Genomic DNA, 21237 nt, shown 5'->3' with positions numbered 1-21237 from the left:
AAAATTTCAATCAGGACTATTTGACTCATAAAACTAAAATGATTGATCAATTGTCTCATTAAAAAGTTTATCATGGAAAATTTAGGGGAATAAAAATTTAATGAAGGGAAAAGTCGTGCATTTTAACTATAAGAAATAGTCATTTCTTAAATCTAAACATAAGAAGATGAAACCTATTAAGATTGTAAACTTTAAAACCTTCATTAGATACTTGCTTTTACCAAGTGAAATTAGAACCATTTATACCAAAGGAGAGTCGAGGGGGTTCAAAATAAAATCAATCTAATAGAAAATTGGAAATCAAATTAAACTAAATTGAATATTGAAAAAAAATTATATTTGGTTCGGATGTGTGAGTTATATTTTTAAAAGAATATGTGGTTTGTATTTTGTAAACCGAATCAAACTAAATCAAATTATATTATATTACGATTCAAATTTCACTTAACTAACATCCAACTCAAACATAAACCTATTAATTATGCCTTAGCCTTATGAATACAAACAATTTTCTCTCCCTTATATTTAGGATTTCAATCTTAGTTTTCTAAAATTTATTTTAGTAGGATCGGTCCTTCTTCTTTAGATACTTTTTACCTACTCTTCTCTAATCTCTATTCTCTTATATTCTTTCTTTTTTATCTTTTCATTTTTCTGCTAATGTCATCTCTTCTAATTTCGTTTTTATCGCACCTCTTATTCTCTAATGACTCTATTTTTTTTTCATTTTAATGTTTTTGATATTGTTTTATGTTTATTATTTCACTTTTGTTTAATATGATTTATATATATTAAATTAAAAGTTATTGTTCAAATATGATAAATTTTATTGTTATTTAGTAATGTAAGAATGATTAGATACAAAGTTATGTTATCATCTATGTCTATATGTGTATATATGACTCAATAATTATTATTTTTTTGTAAGAAATCGAACCAACCGAACCGAACCGTATTAGTTGGTTTGATTTGGTTCGGTTTAATTTTTTAAAATCAATCGAACTAAATCAAACTGTACATTTTTTTCTACTGCGGTTCAAATAACTTTTAGCGTCAAAACTGCTGAAACCGCGCCGAAAAAATCGTTAAAAGTGTTTACCTTTCTTATACCTATGAGAAATTTCAAAATAAGCTCTAAACACTTTAGTAATGAGAATTAGATTCTAACTAAAGTAACTTTCAACCTTTCTCATAAGGCAGTTTAATGGCTAGCATAGCACCAACCAACTTTGTATGAAGTGTTCAAATATTGCCTAAAGCCTCCACATTAGTAGTATTCCTGAAAATTCCACCACATAACTCATGTCTCTGACTCCCTCTTTCAATGACATCGCTGTTACATTTAACCCCCCAAAAAAAATTGGGAAGATGTCAATTAACTTAAATGATTTGAATAGCTCTAGTTGAATGAGATTTTTGGAATGATTATGTTCATATTCAATTATAATTTTTTTAATTTCTTTAAGTCATATATTATCCTTATAAATTTAAAAAGAAATTTATTAAACAAATTATAAACATAATGTTTAAAATTTTCAATAAATTTATATCGCATTTGCGCAACAAATGGATCATATTCTAGTTTTTACTATTGTTGCGTGGATTAAAATTTAGTTATTTATATGGATTTCTTAATACATCTTCTATATTTCTCAGCCACACGCGAAAATTCTAAAATGTTCTCAGATTTCGGAGATGTTTCTTCGGACGTACCTAATTCTGATCGAACGTTAAAATATTTTGGAGATACATCTACGAAATAATATCGGAGATACATCTCCATAACGGCGGCAATGCAGACATGGAAACCAAAAAAGATATTGCATTAATCATTATTTTCAGTCAACTATCATGTTTTACACTATATCTAAACTATCAATCATCCAATTTCTACTCATTTACTAACTTGTACATCAATTTCTACTCATTTACACAAAAACTCAAAAACTATTCAAAACAACTATTTTTCATTTTACTTTAGTGTTGGATGATATTTCTGATGTTGATTGAAGTTCATTTGACCTTGGTTGCTTGATTTTAGACTTGTTGATGAGAATAAATTTGAGAGTCTTTGAAGTGTTTTTTTGAGAAATGTGAGAATAAATTGCATGATTTAAGCTCCAAATCATTTGATGCATCTCCAAAATATTTTAACGTTATCTTAGACTTGGGTGCGTCTGAAGATGTATCTCCGAAATCTATAAACATTATAATATTTTTGTATAGTGACTAAGAGATATATAAAATACATTAAGAAATTCCATTTATATTATACAACAACTTATTCACCAGATGTATGAGCTTTTTTAATCTAGCTCAAAGTTGTGATATCTTTATTTTTAGCATACAAAATTTTGTATGTTTTGGTATTGAACAAAATATTTGAAAATAATAATAATAAAAAAGAGGAACTGAAACCCACAAAAGTTGAAAACTTTTTAAAGAATGAAATTAAGATTGAATAAAAGGAGAATCAAAACCTTTTGTATCGCGTGAGAAAATTAGAATGTTAGATTAACAAAAAGAGTAATGATATTCTTTCATTAATATTCTACACCAATACTTACACCAAACACTGATCACCATATTTATACGGTAAATAGTGTTTTTTAATAAAATAATATTAAAATTTATTTTAAATAAAAAATATTTATAAAAAATATTTGTTTAAAATTAATTTTGTTACAAAAATATAATATTTTTTAATAAAACTAATTTTATTATTGTATTAACCACACAAAAATATGTTATTAAACCATATATTTTTCTAATAATTTATTAACCAACTTGACTATTTCATTAACCAATAAAATACATAATGTTGATCAAATTCTGACATTAATTTATAATATTGACCTATTTCATTTTATTATTTATAGTTTTTTAATTTTTAAAATTCATTAATCAAACTATAAATTAATTTCATAACTTGGTTAATATTATATATTTTATTGATTAATGAAATTATGAAGTTGATTAATAAATTATCAGGAAAATAGATGATTAATAATATATATTTTTGTGGTTAATATAATAATAAAATTGGCTAATAAAAATATTATATTTTTGTTACAAAAATAATTTTTTTTAACAATATTTTTTATTTTTTATTTTATTTAAAATAAATTTTAATATTATTTTATTAAAAAAACACTAATACGGTGAACAGTGGTGTTTGGTGTAAGAATAGCTTTACTCTTCATATATACCAAAAAGAAATTATAGAGATATTATTAGATAGTCAAGATTACAAAAGAGTTTTAAAAAATTATTTGATATATCAACTACTAAAATTTATGAATATTTAAATTGTTTGAAATTTTATATATAATAATATTAGGTAATTTAATGGTCAAATTAATTTAATTCTTCATTACAAGGAGTTATTGAAGATATAAATATGCTAAATTTGACGATTGGTGTCAATTGAAACTCATTGTGTGTGTATCTCTTGTTTTATAGCAACTGAAAACATGAAGGCTTCAGATGTGGAAGTTTAATAAAAAAATACACTTTTTTAATGAAACCAGTTTTAAGAAAATCAACTTATGCAGAAATACTTGTTGGCATAAACCAACTCCCATACAATAAATGCTAATTGAATAGTGCTTAAACACTAGATCCAAACATAGGTAAGTACACTCGATCAAAGAAAAACAATACACATCTTGGTTACTTGTAAATAACAAGTAACTTGAAGTTATTCAGTTATATATATACTCATTAAAAGATCTGCAATGAATGCTAAATAATGTTGTGATTTTTGCAAAATGTTTCAATCCTCAAGCAAGGCTTTGTGCCAAGGATACCCACGTAACATCAAAACCACAGCTCACATTCTAAAATAAGGACTAATCCCGCAAACATAGATTACATATATCCTTTTCCTTTTCGTTCTAGCCCGGATACTCTGCAGCACTACAGTCTGTTCAACCATACCTCGGCCGGTTGCAGAGAATCCAGGTTTGATCCAGCACTTATTTTTTACTCTGCAATCCCAACCTCACCCCTTCTTGCAGCTAAAAAATTACAAAAAGGAAGATCAAAAATACTACTCAAACAATTAACTGGAATACATTATAAGAGCCTTCCACTTTATTGGATGTTACTGGCCGTGGCTGTGGCCGGTTCCACTATCCAATTCCACACTCTCACTAGGCCGGTTCCATCGCCGGTGAAGAATATGCTACCAGGACCAGTTTGAATTGCTCGCACCTCTTGTTTGTTGTATATCTTGCCTCTCTCTGCAAATCTGCACAAGAAATGGAAGGGAAAGTTCAGAACAAGTTCCAAACTCTCAAGAAACCAGAGAATACAAAAGAAGATGGCATAACAAAGAAACATTTCTCTAACAATTTTGCACAATAAACCAAGCTTGTTTTGAATACCATGCAAATGGATGAACCACATCCGGATTTTCTGACATTAATTTGAGATCTTAAGAATAACACACATATCTAACAAGAGCAAGAATATGAAGTTATCCACTTACGATGGCAGATCATAGAGGCGGACAGTGTTATCATTGCAAGAGCACAGCAATATGGGTTTTCCTTGTGAATCATGCATCCCACAGAGAGTAACTATACCCTGCAGGAAGATCATATCATCATCAGAAACATAATTAAAGCCACCTCAAAAACTAGCCACATTTTATGTACAAGTTATTACTGCTAAGAATATCATAAAATATGAACCAATATGAAAATAAAAACTCTTCTGATTTTTCTAAAATTGAGTGAAAAGAACTACCACATGGGAGCAATAGTAGTATGATACTCCTTGAAAATGATAATGCAGGGTACACATCGTAAATAGAAAACTTTCAAACATCTCGGGAAAGAATAAAAAGCATTGGTGAAAAGAAAGGAAAAATGCACAAAATTGTATGAATGTTTTCAACTCTTCTTTCCATTTTAAATTTATATAATCAAAATGATTTGACCCGGTGTTATGAAATATCCACAATTGCGGCGCTGTGGCAGATATACGTGGCGGTTTTTGGGCCCGCCGCAATGGTAAATATCAGGCCGATATGACAGGTTTTTCCGACATAATCCTCGCTATAACAGCGCCACAAAGTATCCGGTATGGAGGATTTTGACTCTCCCATCAAGCAGCTCACGAGCCAAGTTATTTTTGTCCTGTACTAGGCCCTGCGCTTCGGTGTTTAGGAGAACATCTGTAAGCATTGTTATCAGGAAGTCTAGAGTAAGGTTTTCATATTTTCTAAGCCGTGTCCGTCTTTTGATGATGACTTTAGTTCATAAGGGTAATTGCTAGATTGTTTAACAGAAAGGTTATAAATGGAATTGAATCCCAACAATCATGAAATATCAACATTTCAAATGGAACAAGAAAATTCATACATAAGGTCAACAAAATTCAGGGGGGAAAGTAAATAAATCCATACATACATGTTCTTCGGTGTGAGTATATGTCACTTCCAAATTTCCACTTTCTGTAGCAAACCAGACCTGTATAATAAATCATAACAGTCAAGCCAAAAACAAAAATACAAACAAATATCAGCAAATAGTGAGAAACCTACCTTCACTGTTTTGTCTAATGAACAAGATATAAGGAACTGATCCCAGCAAAGGACAGACATCACAACAGATGTGTGCCCTGTTAGTGTCTGTAAACACTGCAAGGTTTCAAGGTTCCAGACCTGAAAAGAAGCAACCAGTTGGAACAAATAAATGAAAATTCGAATAAATAAAAAAACCAAAACCAAATTCCACATTGCTTAAGAGGAATGTAAAGAAAATGATTATCAAAGAGAGCTTAAGTATACTTACTCTAATTGTATTGTCCATTGAACCAGAATAAAGTCTATTAGCTCCAACAACTAATGAAACAACACCACGGGAATGACCTTTAAGAGATGCAGCTGGCTCGAAACAGTTGGCAGCTACATTAAACTTCCATACCAATATAGCTCCATCCTGCAAGAGTAGCATTTCCCTTGAAATTAAAATTTAAGCTGGTCTTCCAAACTCGTGTAGACAGATGTTGTGAATTAAATTTTCAATTTCAATAATAAATTTTAAAAATCCTAAAAAACATATTTGTTTGACTATAAGTAAAAATATTTCTTAAGATTCTAGGAGCATAAACCATAGCTTCCGATCCAAGACAGGGGCACGCAGTGCAGCTAACCACGAAGCTAGGACACCAAAATAGTGTTCGGCTGGATGGCCGCTATGAACATTTTTTTGACGAATAACTCACAAGTCTTAAGCACATATGTATCAACAAAAGTCACATTTAAATCTCTAAGACTTACAGTAACTAAATATTCTAACTCCCAAGGTGTGCAAGACAGGTCAGCGGTGCCTAGGTTTGTGCCATTTGGCTCGACAACGATTGCTTATGGGTGCTATGTATCAGTGGCGTCTGAGTCATTTTTTTAGCAGAGAATAGAGACAGCAGAAGAATGAGAATAACAATCCCCGGCGCATCTGGTCTACTAGTGCCGACAAGCTCCTATTCTGGGCCACACCAGTGCCATCCCAGTGCAAAATGGCACTATTTACAACGTAGGCATAAAATTGCAAGAGTTGCACATTTATGGGTTAAAGGCTTATGTCTCAGATTCCCTAGTTAGTTCTTACTTTTTAGTGCTTATGTAAGCATTATCCAATCATTCACATTTCTAAATTTAGCAAGGCTGTTGTATTCAAGAGTACATAAACTCATGGAACTTACATAAACTCAAATTGTAGTTGTAAGTTTAACTAATTTCAACTAACAACATCCCAATTATTCCCTAGGCACCAACATATACATCAGAAGTCAGGATTACTGCCTCAAGAAATAGACTATGACTTGAAAAGAAAAGGAAAGAAAAAAAAATACGTTGCCAATGGAAGAAAATATATTACCTGCGTACCAGCAAAGAGCATATCATTAATCACAACAAGTGCATAAACTTGACCGACAGGGCCATCTAGACTTAGTTCCATTGAATTTTGTGTGTTCCAAGCCTGACAACCAACGAGACCAACCAAATAGGATATCAGTCAAGATGCTACAAGTGGCAGAAAAATAGTATCTTAACAAAAGCATTACACTAAATAGAGTTGAGGTACTTGATAAAAAAATATATATAGAATGCTTATTTGCTCTTTCTAACCTTAACAAAATTGGGTATGCCAACAAAAAGCCAGGGACCTTCACTCATCATACAACCAACTTCACCACCAAGATTGATCACAGCTATACACTGCATGGGATCATAAACAAAAACATAAGTTCAGTTCTAAACCTACTTTACTTCTTTGGCATTAGCTCAAAATTATGAAATTCAAAACAAAAAATGCAAGTTCCTGCTGAATTTGAAATTGAAAACAAAAGAAAAAGTGATGTCGAATAAAATAGTTTTTTTTAATGCTTCATACTTTAAGAAATCTTCTTCATAGTATATACATTACCATAAACACGAGGTGTGAGCAACAAGAACTGGAATCTCAAACTTCAAGGTAAAAAAATATAAGGTTGTAATGCTGCCTCTTTCAACAAAGACAGCATTACTTTAAGAGAACAATATACATTAGCTTTCAACTATAAAATCCAATCTCTATGATAATAAATACAATACTTGACCTAGCTAAAATCTCAAACTTCAAGGTATAAAAAATCACTCACTTTTCACCTATACAAAAGCAACTCTTCATATTCCAAACAGAGTTATCTATGTATTTAAAACTAAAACAAAATCGCAAATAAAACAAACAGAAAAACAAAGAAATAGTAGCAACCTGTCCAGACTGGCAGTCCCAAACCCTTACAGTCTCATCAGTACTTCCAGTATAAAGCTTATCCGAACCAGAGGGCATAGCAATTCCACTCACAACCTATTCATTCAACAAAACCAAAACTCATCCCATCAACACATTACCCAAAACTGCCTTAATTAACATAATTAATTTCGGTGTATTACTTATGAGACACAGTTCAACAAATCAATAAATATTAAGCATTTAGTACATAAATAACTTTTTTTTAAATACTTCCATCCCAAAAAAATACATTAAATTTTCAAACTTAATCAATGCCATCATTTATTAATATTTGCTTTTTTAACACATCACAATGAACCGATATGCATAGTAACATTTCACGTTATATACCATTTAAAACATAATCAAAATTATCAACATGAAATTCAAAACATAAATTCTTGTATTTTGGCCTGTGTGTATCCTGAAATTCAATGATAAACATGAACAAGGTTTTAAATAACGGTCGCGGGGTCACGTAAAGGCTTCTGCAATTTCAGACGGGTGTTGAGATACTGATTGCAATCCTCGCTATGTAAATTAACCACAGTTTCTTTTTCATCATAAAAAAGTAAATAACCATATGGGCACCTTCCTATACAGTTATTGTAATTTGGTCTGTGTGTAACATGAAATTCAATGATAAACATGTTGACATCCCTAGGTTTCACTGTCAAGATATTTCTAAACTACAATAACACATCTCTATAAAATTAATGAACTAAAACTTTTTTCCTTTACCTTTTTATGTCCTTCAAGCTGAGTCAATAAAGAAAAGCCATCCCCTACACTCCAAGAGTGAAGGAACTTACACCGGTCTCCAAAACCACAAGTTCCTTGAATCCAATAAGTGCAAACTCTCTCAACGTTCACAACAACTCCCCTCCCACCTCCTCCTACACTACCGCGGCCACCACCGCGGCCACGCCCAGGCCCCCACGTATTAAAACTCGATCCACCACCACGCCGGTTACCCGAGAAACCAGAATTTTCGGCATAAGGCCGCTTCGAGGGAGCACCATTCCCATTAGAAGTAGGCAGCTCACTATGCAGAAACGGACATGGATAACGATTGCACTTCCCCGCTTGCCATTTATAACACACTTTCTGATTCTTTGTGTCACCGCCGGTGGACCCACCGAGACGATTATAAACGCGCTTGTTACCACCGTCAAAATCCATAGATATAAAAGACCGATTTCACCAAAAATTTCGATTTTCTTTTCGAATTTGAATGGGAAACAGAGAATTACTGTCTACAAGACTCTATCGTTTCATTCGATTAGAAAAAACAACAATTCGAGAAATTGAATTGGGATATTGAATCGACCATGTGCAAGGGATTAAGACAGTGTGATAAAGAGAAGGAGGGAAGAATGGTGCGATCATGAAGAGTGGAGATGAATTGGAATGCGTGGAAAACCCTAATTGTTGAGATTAGGGTTCGAAGGAAGAAGAAAATTGAACCCTAATATGAGATGTAGCTTTCGATTCTGTAGTGAGAAATTTGGGTTAGTGTTTTTGCAGGTTAGTGAAAGCGTGAGATTAACGACAATAGGAAAGTACGAAACTATCCTAATTGTTATTTATACTGTCGCTTTGAGCTAAAAAGAAACCTTTACTTGTGTTGGATTTTGTACCGTTGGTTGTGCAAGTTTTTTATTGGTAAACAAATTTACTTTTCCTTTTGAAACTTTTTTTTTCTACAATAGAAAAAATTAATAATAAAAAATATTTGATTTTTTTTTACAATTATTCAACATTTTAGTTAATAAAAATATAAATAAATAAATAAATATCATGTAGTATTGTCGAATATTGAAAGTTTAGTTGAATTTAAATGATATCTTTAATAGTGATTTTTTTTCATCAAACAATTGTGTTAAAGAGAAATACTTGGTGTTTCACTTGTGGAATTTTTAACTGTTCTAAATATGTTAAACATGGATGTGAAAATTTGAAATACTAGGTTAAGAAATGGATAAAAATAAAATAAAGATAATGATGGTAAAGTGTGTAAATACAAAGAAAATTACAATATCAATCATAGTATTATGGTATCAACTTACATGGAGAGCGACAGTGTGGAAAATTAGTTTATATAAATTAAAAAATTAAAAAATTAAATATTCACACCTTATATAGAGAGAAATTTAAAAATTATGGATTTTATATTATTATTGTTATGGAAAATTAATTTATATAAATTAGACATTTTTTAAAAATATTTTTGCCCATCTATTTCTAATGTAACCGATCAATCCAACTCAAACTAAATCGTTGTTTCTCGGTTTGATTTGATTTGGGTTTTATCTTTCAAATATGCAAATTCAATTCAAATCAATCCATATATGTTATATTGAAGTTTATTCTCACCCTTTTGCTTTATGTTGTCCACCATGGACATCTTGTAGATAATCAGGAGTGGAGTTTCGTTCCTGTGAGTGGAAGATAGCTTATTGAAGCTTACCTTCGTTTATTTATCGCTCTATCGTATTTTAGTGGTTTAGTGCTTTGATCTTGTAACATTGGGGACGAGATGTTTTTGTTATGTTTTGAGTTGGTATCGGATTGTGATGTTAGAGTTTAATACTTTATTTGTGAAGTTCAATTTGAAGTTGGTATTATGTTAATTTTTGTTGCATTGTTGTTAATTATTTTTGAAAGTTTGTTGGTTGGTTGCCTTAGTGACACCTTAAATTGTCGAGTAATTATTTTTATATAAGTTTCGAGGTTTATGGTGTTATATTAGTGGTATCAGAGCATGTCGGTACATCCGACCAAGTTTTTGTCATGTTGATATTCCCTAGTATGTGACATGTGTATGAACATTGTCGATGCTTGTTTCTTCTAATAATTGTTTACTAGTGTTCAAAAATATGGTTGGAGGAAGAAACGACAAAGTTATTGTTGATGCTTTTGAGGTGATGACTCAGGGGCTGCATGGTCAACAGAATCAGGTTGGCGATGAATTGTGTGGATTGGGGAAGTTTCAAAGGAAAAATCGGCCTACCTTCTGTCATATATCAAAAAAACACGACACTCGTGGACGTGTTGTATGCTCGCGGAATGACTACAAAGTCGCCACCGAACTTTATTTTTTCTCAAAAAGGGAAAGGGAAAACATCGATAAAACCCCTTAAAGAAAGACAATGATATGGTCGTCGTAATCAAATCATTATCATGTTCAAGAGTCAACTATGCAAGGGGAAAATATTAGCATCCCTCGCGTCTATTGTACTCAACGTGAAATATTTAGTTAGTTTGTGCATAAGTGTTAGCTTAGAAAATGTTTGTTTTTCTCGAGTTATTAAAAGGGAAAAAGAATAGGACTAAAAGGTGATTTTTTTATTAGGGTGTCTGACGAGACTTTGAATCTCGCTCCTACGTATCTCCGGGTGTGATGGAGAACTCAAGGCTATGTAGTTCTGGATAGAAAATATTTGTTTATGGGTCGGTTTTAGCAAAAGTTATTGTTGTCGCAATCGAACGAAAAATATTGCTTACCCAAAACAGTTAGAGGAGTGGATGTTTACATCACACTAAATGGATTTTTAAATATCAACATTCGCGGGAAAACATCACTTATCTCACTCACACATATGTGGACGAGGCATTGTTTTTCATCGTCTCGAGACGAAACATCTTTCGTTTTAAAAAAAGTTTGGAGTTATGCCAAGAGGCAAAATGATTTGGATGTGTTGGATTATTTTTGGGTGATGGCGAGATCTCGGATGATCGAGATATTCATCCTGTATCCTAACCTCAGGAGCTCATGATATACAACACGTTCCTTTTTCATCTTATTTGAGAAAGGGTTTGATCTTCTTAGGTATTTTTGGTTGGATGACGAGCGTTCGAATGGTCGATATATCCATCTCGTATCCTAACTCTCAGGAGCTCGTGATATACACCATGTTCCTTTTTCATCCAAATTTATTGAGAAAATGATCTGCATCAAACGCGTTGAAAGTTTTTTATGGGATGACAAGAGCTCGGATGGTAGAGATATTCATCTTGTATCCTAACCTCGGGAGCTCGTGATATACATCACGTTTCTTTTTCATCCTTGTTTGCGAAAGATGTTTAATAATGATTATGTGTTTTTAGTTTTAATTGGAAAAATGGCTTGATGTTGGGTCAAGTGTTTTATTTGTGTTGCGAGACGAATTATGAAATGGTTGATGGGGAAATGTTTGGGAAGTTGGAATGATAGAAACTTGGTGTTGACCAAGTGTTTTTGAAAATGAAGTTTGGTGTTGATCAATTGTTTTTATTTTATTCTTGAAAAAGGTTGATTTTATTTTTGGTCCATTTTTTTAATTAGTTCATTTAATTAGCTACCTAAAGGCAAAAATAAAAGCAAATAAATACAAATTACAATCAAAAGGATGAGGATACATTTGTCATTTGGAAAATAGTATAAATAAAGATGAAGCAAATAATATACAACTATATACAACTACTCAATCAAAATAAGTAAAAATAAAAATAAAAATAAACAAAATAAACAAAAACAAAAGAAAATGAATGTTAATTACAAAGTAAATAGATAAAATATTTTCTTGAATAAATTTTCTTTGATTTTTTTATAAAAAAAGAAGAAAGTTTTATATATTTATTTATTTTGTTTTAATAAAAAAAATTACAAAAATAAAAGTGAGATTATCTTTTTTTATTTTTATATATTAGGGTAATTTTTTATTTTTTTTAGATTTAACAAAAATAATGTGGGATTTTTTTCTTTTTTTTTGGTATGATTAAAATAAAGTCATAAAAAAAGAAGAAGAAAAATGAGAATTTTTTATCCAAATAACCAATTTTTTCAAATAAATACGCAAGCTAAACCCACATTCCCATTTATTTCTCAAACTAACCCACTTTCTAAAAAAATCAACTTAAAGGTGACGTCAATTCAATTGGCGACAATGTGCAAAAATTAAAATGAGTCGTAAATCCAATTGGTGACACTGTACAAACACAGAGGAGAGATAGTGTATTCTCTCTCATTTGGGTTTGTAAATTGCCGCCAATTGGATTGACGACTCCTCTTAATTTTTGTACATTGTCGCCAATTGAATTGGCGCCACCTATAAGTTGAAAAAAAATTAAGTGGGTTAGTTTGGGAAATATGTGGGAATATGGGTTAGTTTGGGTATTTATTTGAAAAAGTTGGTTATTTGGATAAAACTTTCGAAAAATGGGCCACAAAGAAATAAACCAAAAAACCAAACCCAAAACAAAACAACAAGGAGGTGTTCCACGTACGGCAGCTATTTGTTGTTCTTTGGCATGTTTCAATGACTTTGTCCACGGGTGCACAACTTCTTAAGTTCATGGTTTCCCAGTTATCTTCTTTTTTTATTAATGATGCTACAAATATAGAATGTGATCATAAAGCCAAATTATCTTGTCCTACTATATTTTCACCAAGTCTAGAGTTTTAGTGGTTATGATTAACTCTAGTAGACATGAGAAAATTTTGGTCGCCTTAAGCTCGATTGTGTTTCTACTCGTCTAACCTTGCCTCGGTTTGGGACCACTAACTAACCTTAAAATTGACTATTTGGTTAACACTTTAATTATTTTTAGGTGTAAACAAATGTCACATGTGTTACATTATTGACTATCCTTGAGACGTGAGATGATGCAACGTAACTAGTAATTGATGTGTGTGATCGATATCATCATTACGCAGAAAAATAGAAAACTAACTTTTATAAACCATGTATCGACCTTTGTAATTCCAAAGAATAAATACACTTGATTTTTCTATCTTTAGGTTTTCTATTTTTCTAATTTTTTTCTATTTGTCATCTAAGATCATTTCACCTTGGGCTTTTCAATCTTATCTATTAGTTATGGTGAAATGTTTTTATGATCATGTGTATGTTGCTTTGAATATTTTAACATATTGATTGTCGAGGATTGGTTTTTTAGTGAATGGAAGTTGTAGTGATATATTTGTAAGGACCCCCAAATAGAGCAACATATGTCTTTCTTTGGGTGCCCACCCTATGAGACGTCGCTCAGGGTGTATCCTTATAAGGCATTAGGGGACCACTCTACGGGGAAATATGGATAATACTATTTACCTAGTCTCTGACTGCATATGCAAAGTCATGTCCATGACTCCCTGGGAAATAGGCAGTCTACGGGCCCTTAGTCAAGAAGGGGGGAGGGGTGTTGGTGTAAGCCCTAGAGGCCAATACTTTTTGTACTTGTATCGAATTATTTATTAATAATAAAAGGCATTTTCTTTATTATGGTTGATTAATAAAGTCCCTAGAATAGATAGTCCGTTTAATGTATTAAGTGTGACTTAATCATGAGAACACATTAAACATAAGGACACTATTCTTAAAGTATCCGTAGTCGAGCTTTAATGTGAAGTGGGATAACATTAAAGCATTAAGACTATTATGTTTGTAGACTGATGATCACATCTCATGGATCATGGATAAAGAGTTATCAAGTCTTAAACATAGGTATGAATATTAGGAGTAATATTTATACCGGATTGACCCGTTATGAGAATACTATATAGAAAGTTATGCAAAGTGTCATAAGTTATTCTCATGGTGATAATAGTGTATACCACTCTTCGACCTGAAACCACTATGGATCCTAGATGTAGAGTCGAGTGCTTTATTGTTGATCCAACGTTGTCCGTAACTGGATAACCATAAAGACAGTTGATGGGTACTCCACAAAGCATGCTGAGGGACATGAGTGTCCTAGATGGAATTTGCCCATCCTGCGTAACAGGATAAATGTCTATGGGCCCAATATTGAACTGGACAAGGATGACACGGTCTATACCTTGTGTTTAATATAGACATAAGGGCAAAGGGGTAATTATACACATAATTATTATCACAGGAGGTTTTGTCAGATCACATGACATTTTCGTGACTTGGGTAGAAGTGATGTGTTGCTAGATACCGCTCACTGTTTATTATGTTAAATGCGTGATTTAATATAATTGCCAACGCCGCGAAAACCTATAGGGTCACACACAAAGGACGGATTGATGAGAGATAGAGTAACTAAGGAACACCGTAAGGTACGGTGCACTTAAGTGGGAGACGAAATATGGTAAGGTACCAAATACTTAAGTGATTTTGGGCATATTATAAGATATGGGCCAAAATACACTTAAGTGGGCTTTTTAGCTTGAAGCCCACACAAGTGGTTCTATAAATAGAACCCCTTGGGTAGAAGCATTGTCACTCCAATCCACTCAGACAAAAATTCAAGTAGAGACTTGGAATTTTGTCTCCCTCTTTCTCTCACTCAAAGCCTTCATTCATAACAGCTAGCACTGCGATTGAAGGAATCCGTTCGTGTGGACTGAGTAGAGACGTTGTCATCGTTCAACGTTCGTGATCGCCCCGTGGATCTGTATCAAAGGTTTTGATCATTATCAGAGATCTGCACCAAAGGTTTGAATCGCCACAAGAGGTAACGATTCTATCACTGATCATGCCCATTCGTAAGGATCACTAAATGGAGAAATTTTTAAATTCCGCTGCACCTTGGATGGCAATTCTCCTACAGTGGTATCAGATCACTTACGAAACCATGAATATGATATTTGTTTTTGTTCTGTAATAATATGATTAAAGACAGAATAAATCAAAGGTTAAATTGAGATCGATCAAGTTACATATATGTGATATATGTAATCCTGATGCAAAATACATTATATATGATATAGTGTTCTCGTTTCGTTCATTCAAACCCTCAATGATTGTTTTCCTTTGAGCAATCAATGGTCGTTTGCTTCTTGATCCGACATTAGTATGGTGAAGCAATGACTTGTTGATCAATCATACTGAATTAACAATCGAGATGTGTTTGACGGTCTGAAATTGGTGCATCAGGGTTAGTGACGACACAAGGGTTGTGTTGTCAGAGAGTTATGCGATTGGGGTTTGACTGCACAAGAGTTGTGCGTTCTAAACACTTTTCCGAACAGTGTTAACCGGTTAACGCGTATGGTTAACCGGTTAACGCAATACGAAATAATTTTTTTTTTAATTTTCAAACAGTGTTAACCGGTTAACGTATTTGGTTAACCGGTTAACGCAAGGCGGAAAACAGTTTTCCAAGACATTTTCAAACAGTGTTAACCGGTTAACGCATATGGTTAACCGGTTAACGCAAGGCAGAAAAGAGTTTTCTAAAAGTTTTCAAACAGTGTTAATCGGTTAACGCATATGGTTAACCGGTTAACGCAAGGAAAAATTCACCCGTTCGGCTAGAAAAAGTGCTTTGAAGTATCAAGTGTTGATACGAAAAACGACGTCAATTTTAAATGAATCACCGTCCGCTGACCGGGCAGCGAAACACCCGTTCCCGCTGTCCGGGCAGCGGACCCTCGGCTAACTCTGCGTAGTGTGATCGGTCGTCGAAATTTAATTTGATTTTAATTAATTAAAGGAATTAATAATAATAATAATAAAATGTTTATTATTGTCTTGTGGTGATCGGTTATGGCCTTAGTTTTCCTTTATTTTGCTTTGGGTTTTTAAAATACGACCTGCGTGTCGTGCCTCTCTCTTAATCTCCCAAATGTAACTTCTTTTCTCATCTCACTCCCTCGTATGTAAAACGAGTTTCTTTTATGTAATGTAATGATATGAAGAAAGCAAAGAAGTCAGTGCCAAAGGAGGACAACCTTGAAGATCTTGCTTGGAGAAGCTTAGATCGTTGTTAGGTTAGCTTAGGTTCTCTCATTGGCTTGGGAGAACAATTGCGCTAGGGGTCATAACTGTTTCATTATGTTTGTATGTATGTTGATGCATGTGAATGTATGTTGATGCATGTGAGAGACGGTTTATATGATAAACAAGCCGGTGAGATCAGAAAAATTGTAATTCCCTCAAATTAAATATTAAGTTTATGCTTTCCAAGTTTTAACACACATCAAGACTAGTAATGGATAATGTAGGTTTCGCCTACGCGAGGTGCATGATCTATATATTAGTAAGGTGCGATGGGATAATTGTAATATCCAACTGTTAAAACAATGGGTCAAACTTAACTAAACAAATTATAATAAGATTATATATATGTTTAGAAGCAAGAGTTGGGAATGATCCATATGATGGATTGGAATAAGGAGTTATTCACCCAACTGAAATTTTCGAGAGTTGTATGAGATACAATTGGAAGGAGTTCCTACCTAAATAACCTAGTTTTGTGTAATCCGCCTACGCGGACTTAGAACGAAGTGAAATATGGATCTCGACCCACTAGAAAATCTTCCAACGGGAATTTCCGAATCAAATGATGAGGGCCATTTGTTTTGAGTAAAATAGTGGGAGCATATTTAATTAAAGGCCTAATTGAATATGTCAATGATACTTATATTTTCATTAATCCTTATGTAGATTACCATGACAGCAAACACCTCTAACAACATCCTGCGATCAATCCTTGATAAGGAAAAATTGTCTGGGACAAATTTCCTGGATTGGCACCGAAACCCGAGGATTGTCCTCAAACATGATAAAAAGCTGTATGTCTTGGAGACACCTGTTCCTGAAGAGGAACCTCCTAGTTCTGCACCTAAGGCAGAAAGAGATGCTTATAAGAAGCATATCGATGATGCCAATGAAACTGCTTGTCTCATGCTGACTACCATGAACTCAGAATTGCAAAAGCAACATGAGAACATGTCAGCGTTCGATATGATCGAACACCTGAAGTTGCTCTATCAAGAGCAAGCAAGGCATGAGAGGTTTGAAGTTTCAAAAGCCCTTTTTCAAAGCAAGTTAGCTGAGGGAGCCCCTGTAGGTCCCCATGTACTCAAGATGATTGGGTATGTGGAAAACCTTGAGAGATTGGGTTTTCCCCTCGAAAAGGAACTTGCAACTGATTTGATCTTGCAATCGTTGTCAGATAGTTTCAGTCAATTTGTCCTAAATTTCAATATGATTGATATGGACAAATCTCTTCCTGAACTGCTCGCCATGTTAAGAACTGCCGAGCTGAATCTGAAGTCAAAAGGGAAGTCCATTCTGATGATCGGAAATGGAAAGAGACAGAACAAAAGGCCCACTAAGCAGAGTGATAAGGGGAAGGGCAAGGAAGTTGCCAATCCCAGATCCACTGCTGCTTTGAAGCCTAGTGGAGGCATAGCAAAAGAAGGCACCTGCTTCCATTGCGGTAAGACCGGACACTGGAAGAGGAACTGCCCAAAGTACCTGGAAGATAAGAAGAATGGAGTAGAGACTTCAACTTCAGGTATTTTTGTTATTAACTTATCTACTTCTGCATCATGGGTATTAGATACTAGATGCGGTTCTCACATTTGTACAAATGTGCAGGAACTAAAAAGGAGTAGAGATTTGGCAAAAGGTGAAGTCGACCTACGAGTTGGCTATGGAGCAAAGGTTGCTGCTTTAGCCGTAGGAACTTTTGTATTGACTTTACCTAGTGGTTTAATAATTTAGTTAGAGAACTGTTATTATGTACCTGCAATTAGCAGGAATATTATTTCCATTGCTTGTTTGGACAAGTTTGGTTTTTCATTTATAATAAAGAACAATTGTTGCTCAATTTATTTGAATGATATATTCTATGCTACTGCACAAATGAACAATGGAGTATATGTCCTTGATCTTGAAATGCCTATTAATAACATTAATACAAAAGGGTGAAACCTAACGAGTTAAAACCAACTAGGTAAGAATATTAAAACTCTTCAATCAGATCGAAGTGATGAGTATTTAATCCTAGAGTTTGATGACCATCTGAAATAGTGTGGGATCCTATCCCAACTTACTCCTCTTGGAACATCCCAATGGAAGGGTGTATCTGAGAGAAGAAATCGAACCCTGTTGGACATGGTCCGATCCATGATGAGTCACACCAATCTCCCAAACTCCTTTTGAGGACATACACCATTGACATCAGCTTACACACTTAACTGTGTTCCATCCAAAAGGTTGAAAAGACACCATATGAGATATGGAGTGGTAAGAGACCACATATGTCTTACATGAAGATTTGGGGTTGCGAAGTTTATGTGAAACGACAAATTTCAACTAAGCTTAAGCCCAAATCTGACCAATGCTTATTTGTGGGGGTATCCTAAAGAAACAAGAGGATATTACTTCTACAATCCTTCGGAGGGCAAAGTGTTTGTCGCTCGAACTGGAGTTTTCCTAGAAAAGGATTTTAATTCCAAAGGAACCAGTGGGAGGAAAGTAGAGCTTGAAGAAATTCAAGAATCACAAAGCATTGATACACCTATGGAGGAATTAGAGCAGGAAACACAAGTAGTTGTGTAAGAGCAACCTGCTCAAGTAGAACAAGACCAACGTAGGTCAGGCATGATACGTCACCTACCTGAGATATATGGATATCTGATCAAGATGATGTATTACTCATGGATCAAGATGAGCATGTGACCTACTCATGGAATCTTCGCCTTGATGAAACAGTAAAACTGTATGGATTCATCAAGAACGAAGATGAGCCTCGTGTCTACAAGAAGGTTAGTGGGAGCATGATCGTATTCCTGGTATTATATGTAGATGACATATTACTCATTGGAATCGATATCCCTACCCTGCAACAAGTAAAGTCTTGGTTGGGGAAATGCTTTTCTATGAAGGACCTGGGTGAAGCAGCCTATCAGAATCTATAGAGATAGATCATGAAATGCTTGGCCTAAGTCAGAGTACATAGACAAAGTGCTAAGACGCTTTAATATGAATGATTCCAATCTGGTTATGTGTTTTGCTTAAATGGTGGCACTGTGAGCTTGAAAAGTTCAACGCAAGATGCAGTTGCTGATTCTACAATTGAGGCCGAGTATATTGTTGCCTCAAGTGCAGCAAAGGAAGCTGTTTGGATCAATAAACTTGGCATAGTCCCTAGCATTATGGATCCCATTGGTCTCTATTATGATAACAATGGTGTTATCGCACAAGCTAAGGAACCTAGATCTCACCAACGATCCAAACACATACTTACACGTTGTGTGAAAATATGTAAAGTACCTACACTTGACAATGTTGCTAACCCACTGACAAAGCCTCTTGTGCAGCAGAAGCATGATGGCCATACTAGATCAATGGGCATACGGGGTATGCCTGATTGGCTCTAGTGCTAGTGGGAGATTGTTGGTGTAAGCCCTAGAGGCCAATACTTTTTGTACTTGTATTGAATTATTTATTAATAATAAAAGGCATTTTCTTTATTATGGTTGATTAATACAGTCCCTAGAATAGATAGTCCGTTTAATGTATTAAGTGCGACTTAATCATGAGAACACATTAAACATAAGGACACTATTCTTAAAGTATCCGTAGTCGAGCTTTAATGTGAAGTGGGATAACATTAAAGCATTAAGACTATTATGTTTGTAGACTGCTGATCACATCTCATGGACCATGGATAAAGAGTTATCAAGTCTTAAACATAGGTATGAATATTAGGAGTAATATTTATACCGGATTGACCCGCTATGAGTATACTATATAGAAAGTTATGCAAAGTGTCATAAGTTATTCTCATGGTGATAATAGTGTATACCACTCTTCGACCTGAAACCACTATGGATCTTAGATGTAGAGTCGAGTGCTTTATTGTTGATCCAACGTTGTCCGTAACTGGATAACCATAAAGACAGTTGATGGGTACTCCACAAAGCATGCTGAGGGACATGAGTGTCCTAGATGGAATTTGCCCATCCCGCGTAACAGGATAAATGTATATGGGCCCAATATTGAACTGGACAAGGATGACACGGTCTATACCTTGTGTTCAATATAGACATAAGGGCAAAGGGGTAATTATACACATAATTATTATCACAGGAGGTTTTGTCAGATCACATGACATTTTCGTGACTTGGGTAGAAGTGATGTGTTGCTAGATACCGCTCACTGTTTATTATGTTAAATGCGTGATTTAATATAATTGCCAACGCCGCGAAAACCTATAGGGTCACACACAAAGGACGGATTGATGAGAGATAGAGTAACTAAGGAACACCGTAAGGTACGGTGCACTTAAGTGGGAGACGAAATATGGTAAGGTACCAAATACTTAAGTGATTTTGGGCATATTATAAGATATGGGCCAAAATACACTTAAGTGGGCTTTTTAGCTTGAAGCCCACACAAGTGGTTCTATAAATAGAACCCCTTGGGTAGAAGCATTGTCACTCCAATCCACTCAGACAAAAATTCAAGTAGAGACTTGGAACTTTGTCTCCCTCTTTCTCTCACTCAAAGCCTTCATGTAGGTGTTTAATTGGCTGCATTATATGGTAAAACACTAGCTGGTTACAAATGTCTTGACTGATGTCATGAAATGGTATGTATGTGTGACTACTTGTAGGTTAGAATATCTAACTGTACTCTGATGTCTTGACTGATGTCATGACACACTTGAGTAGTTACTGCAGGATTAGCTAACACAGGATTTATTG

General features: G+C 34.0%; 1 protein-coding gene across 1 annotated transcript; it reads right to left on the bottom strand.

Annotated features, from left to right (window-relative positions):
• Positions 1-3738: 3738 nt before the first annotated feature.
• On the bottom strand, positions 3739-9343 carry LOC127130367 (zinc finger CCCH domain-containing protein 48). Its single transcript, XM_051059391.1, has 9 exons — positions 8526-9343; positions 7764-7859; positions 7139-7228; positions 6888-6989; positions 5802-5948; positions 5552-5671; positions 5418-5477; positions 4493-4590; positions 3739-4252 (listed from the first exon to the last, which is right to left on the bottom strand). The coding sequence occupies exons 1-9, from the start codon at positions 8964-8966 to the stop codon at positions 4096-4098; spliced, it is 1311 nt and encodes a 436-aa protein (XP_050915348.1). The 5' UTR covers positions 8967-9343; the 3' UTR covers positions 3739-4095.
• Positions 9344-21237: the final 11894 nt, after the last annotated feature.

The sequence above is a fragment of the Lathyrus oleraceus genome, chromosome 1 (genome assembly GCF_024323335.1).
Source record: "Lathyrus oleraceus cultivar Zhongwan6 chromosome 1, CAAS_Psat_ZW6_1.0, whole genome shotgun sequence".
Taxonomy (NCBI): domain Eukaryota; kingdom Viridiplantae; phylum Streptophyta; class Magnoliopsida; order Fabales; family Fabaceae; genus Lathyrus; species Lathyrus oleraceus.
The sequence above is the reverse complement of the archived record's forward strand: the minus strand, read 5'-3'. Positions and strand labels throughout refer to the sequence as shown.

Bases quoted from the DNA above. Each gene is read 5' to 3' on its own strand.
- LOC127130367 (XM_051059391.1), bottom strand. From the start codon at position 8,966: ATGGATTTTGACGGTGGTAACAAGCGCGTTTATAATCGTCTCGGTGGG. The intron at 5,949-6,887 runs GTAATATATTTT...CTACTCTTGCAG, and splicing joins TGCTCTTTGCTGGTACGCAG to GATGGAGCTATATTGGTATG. The intron at 4,253-4,492 runs GTAAGTGGATAA...TTTCTTGTGCAG, and splicing joins CGCCTCTATGATCTGCCATC to ATTTGCAGAGAGAGGCAAGA.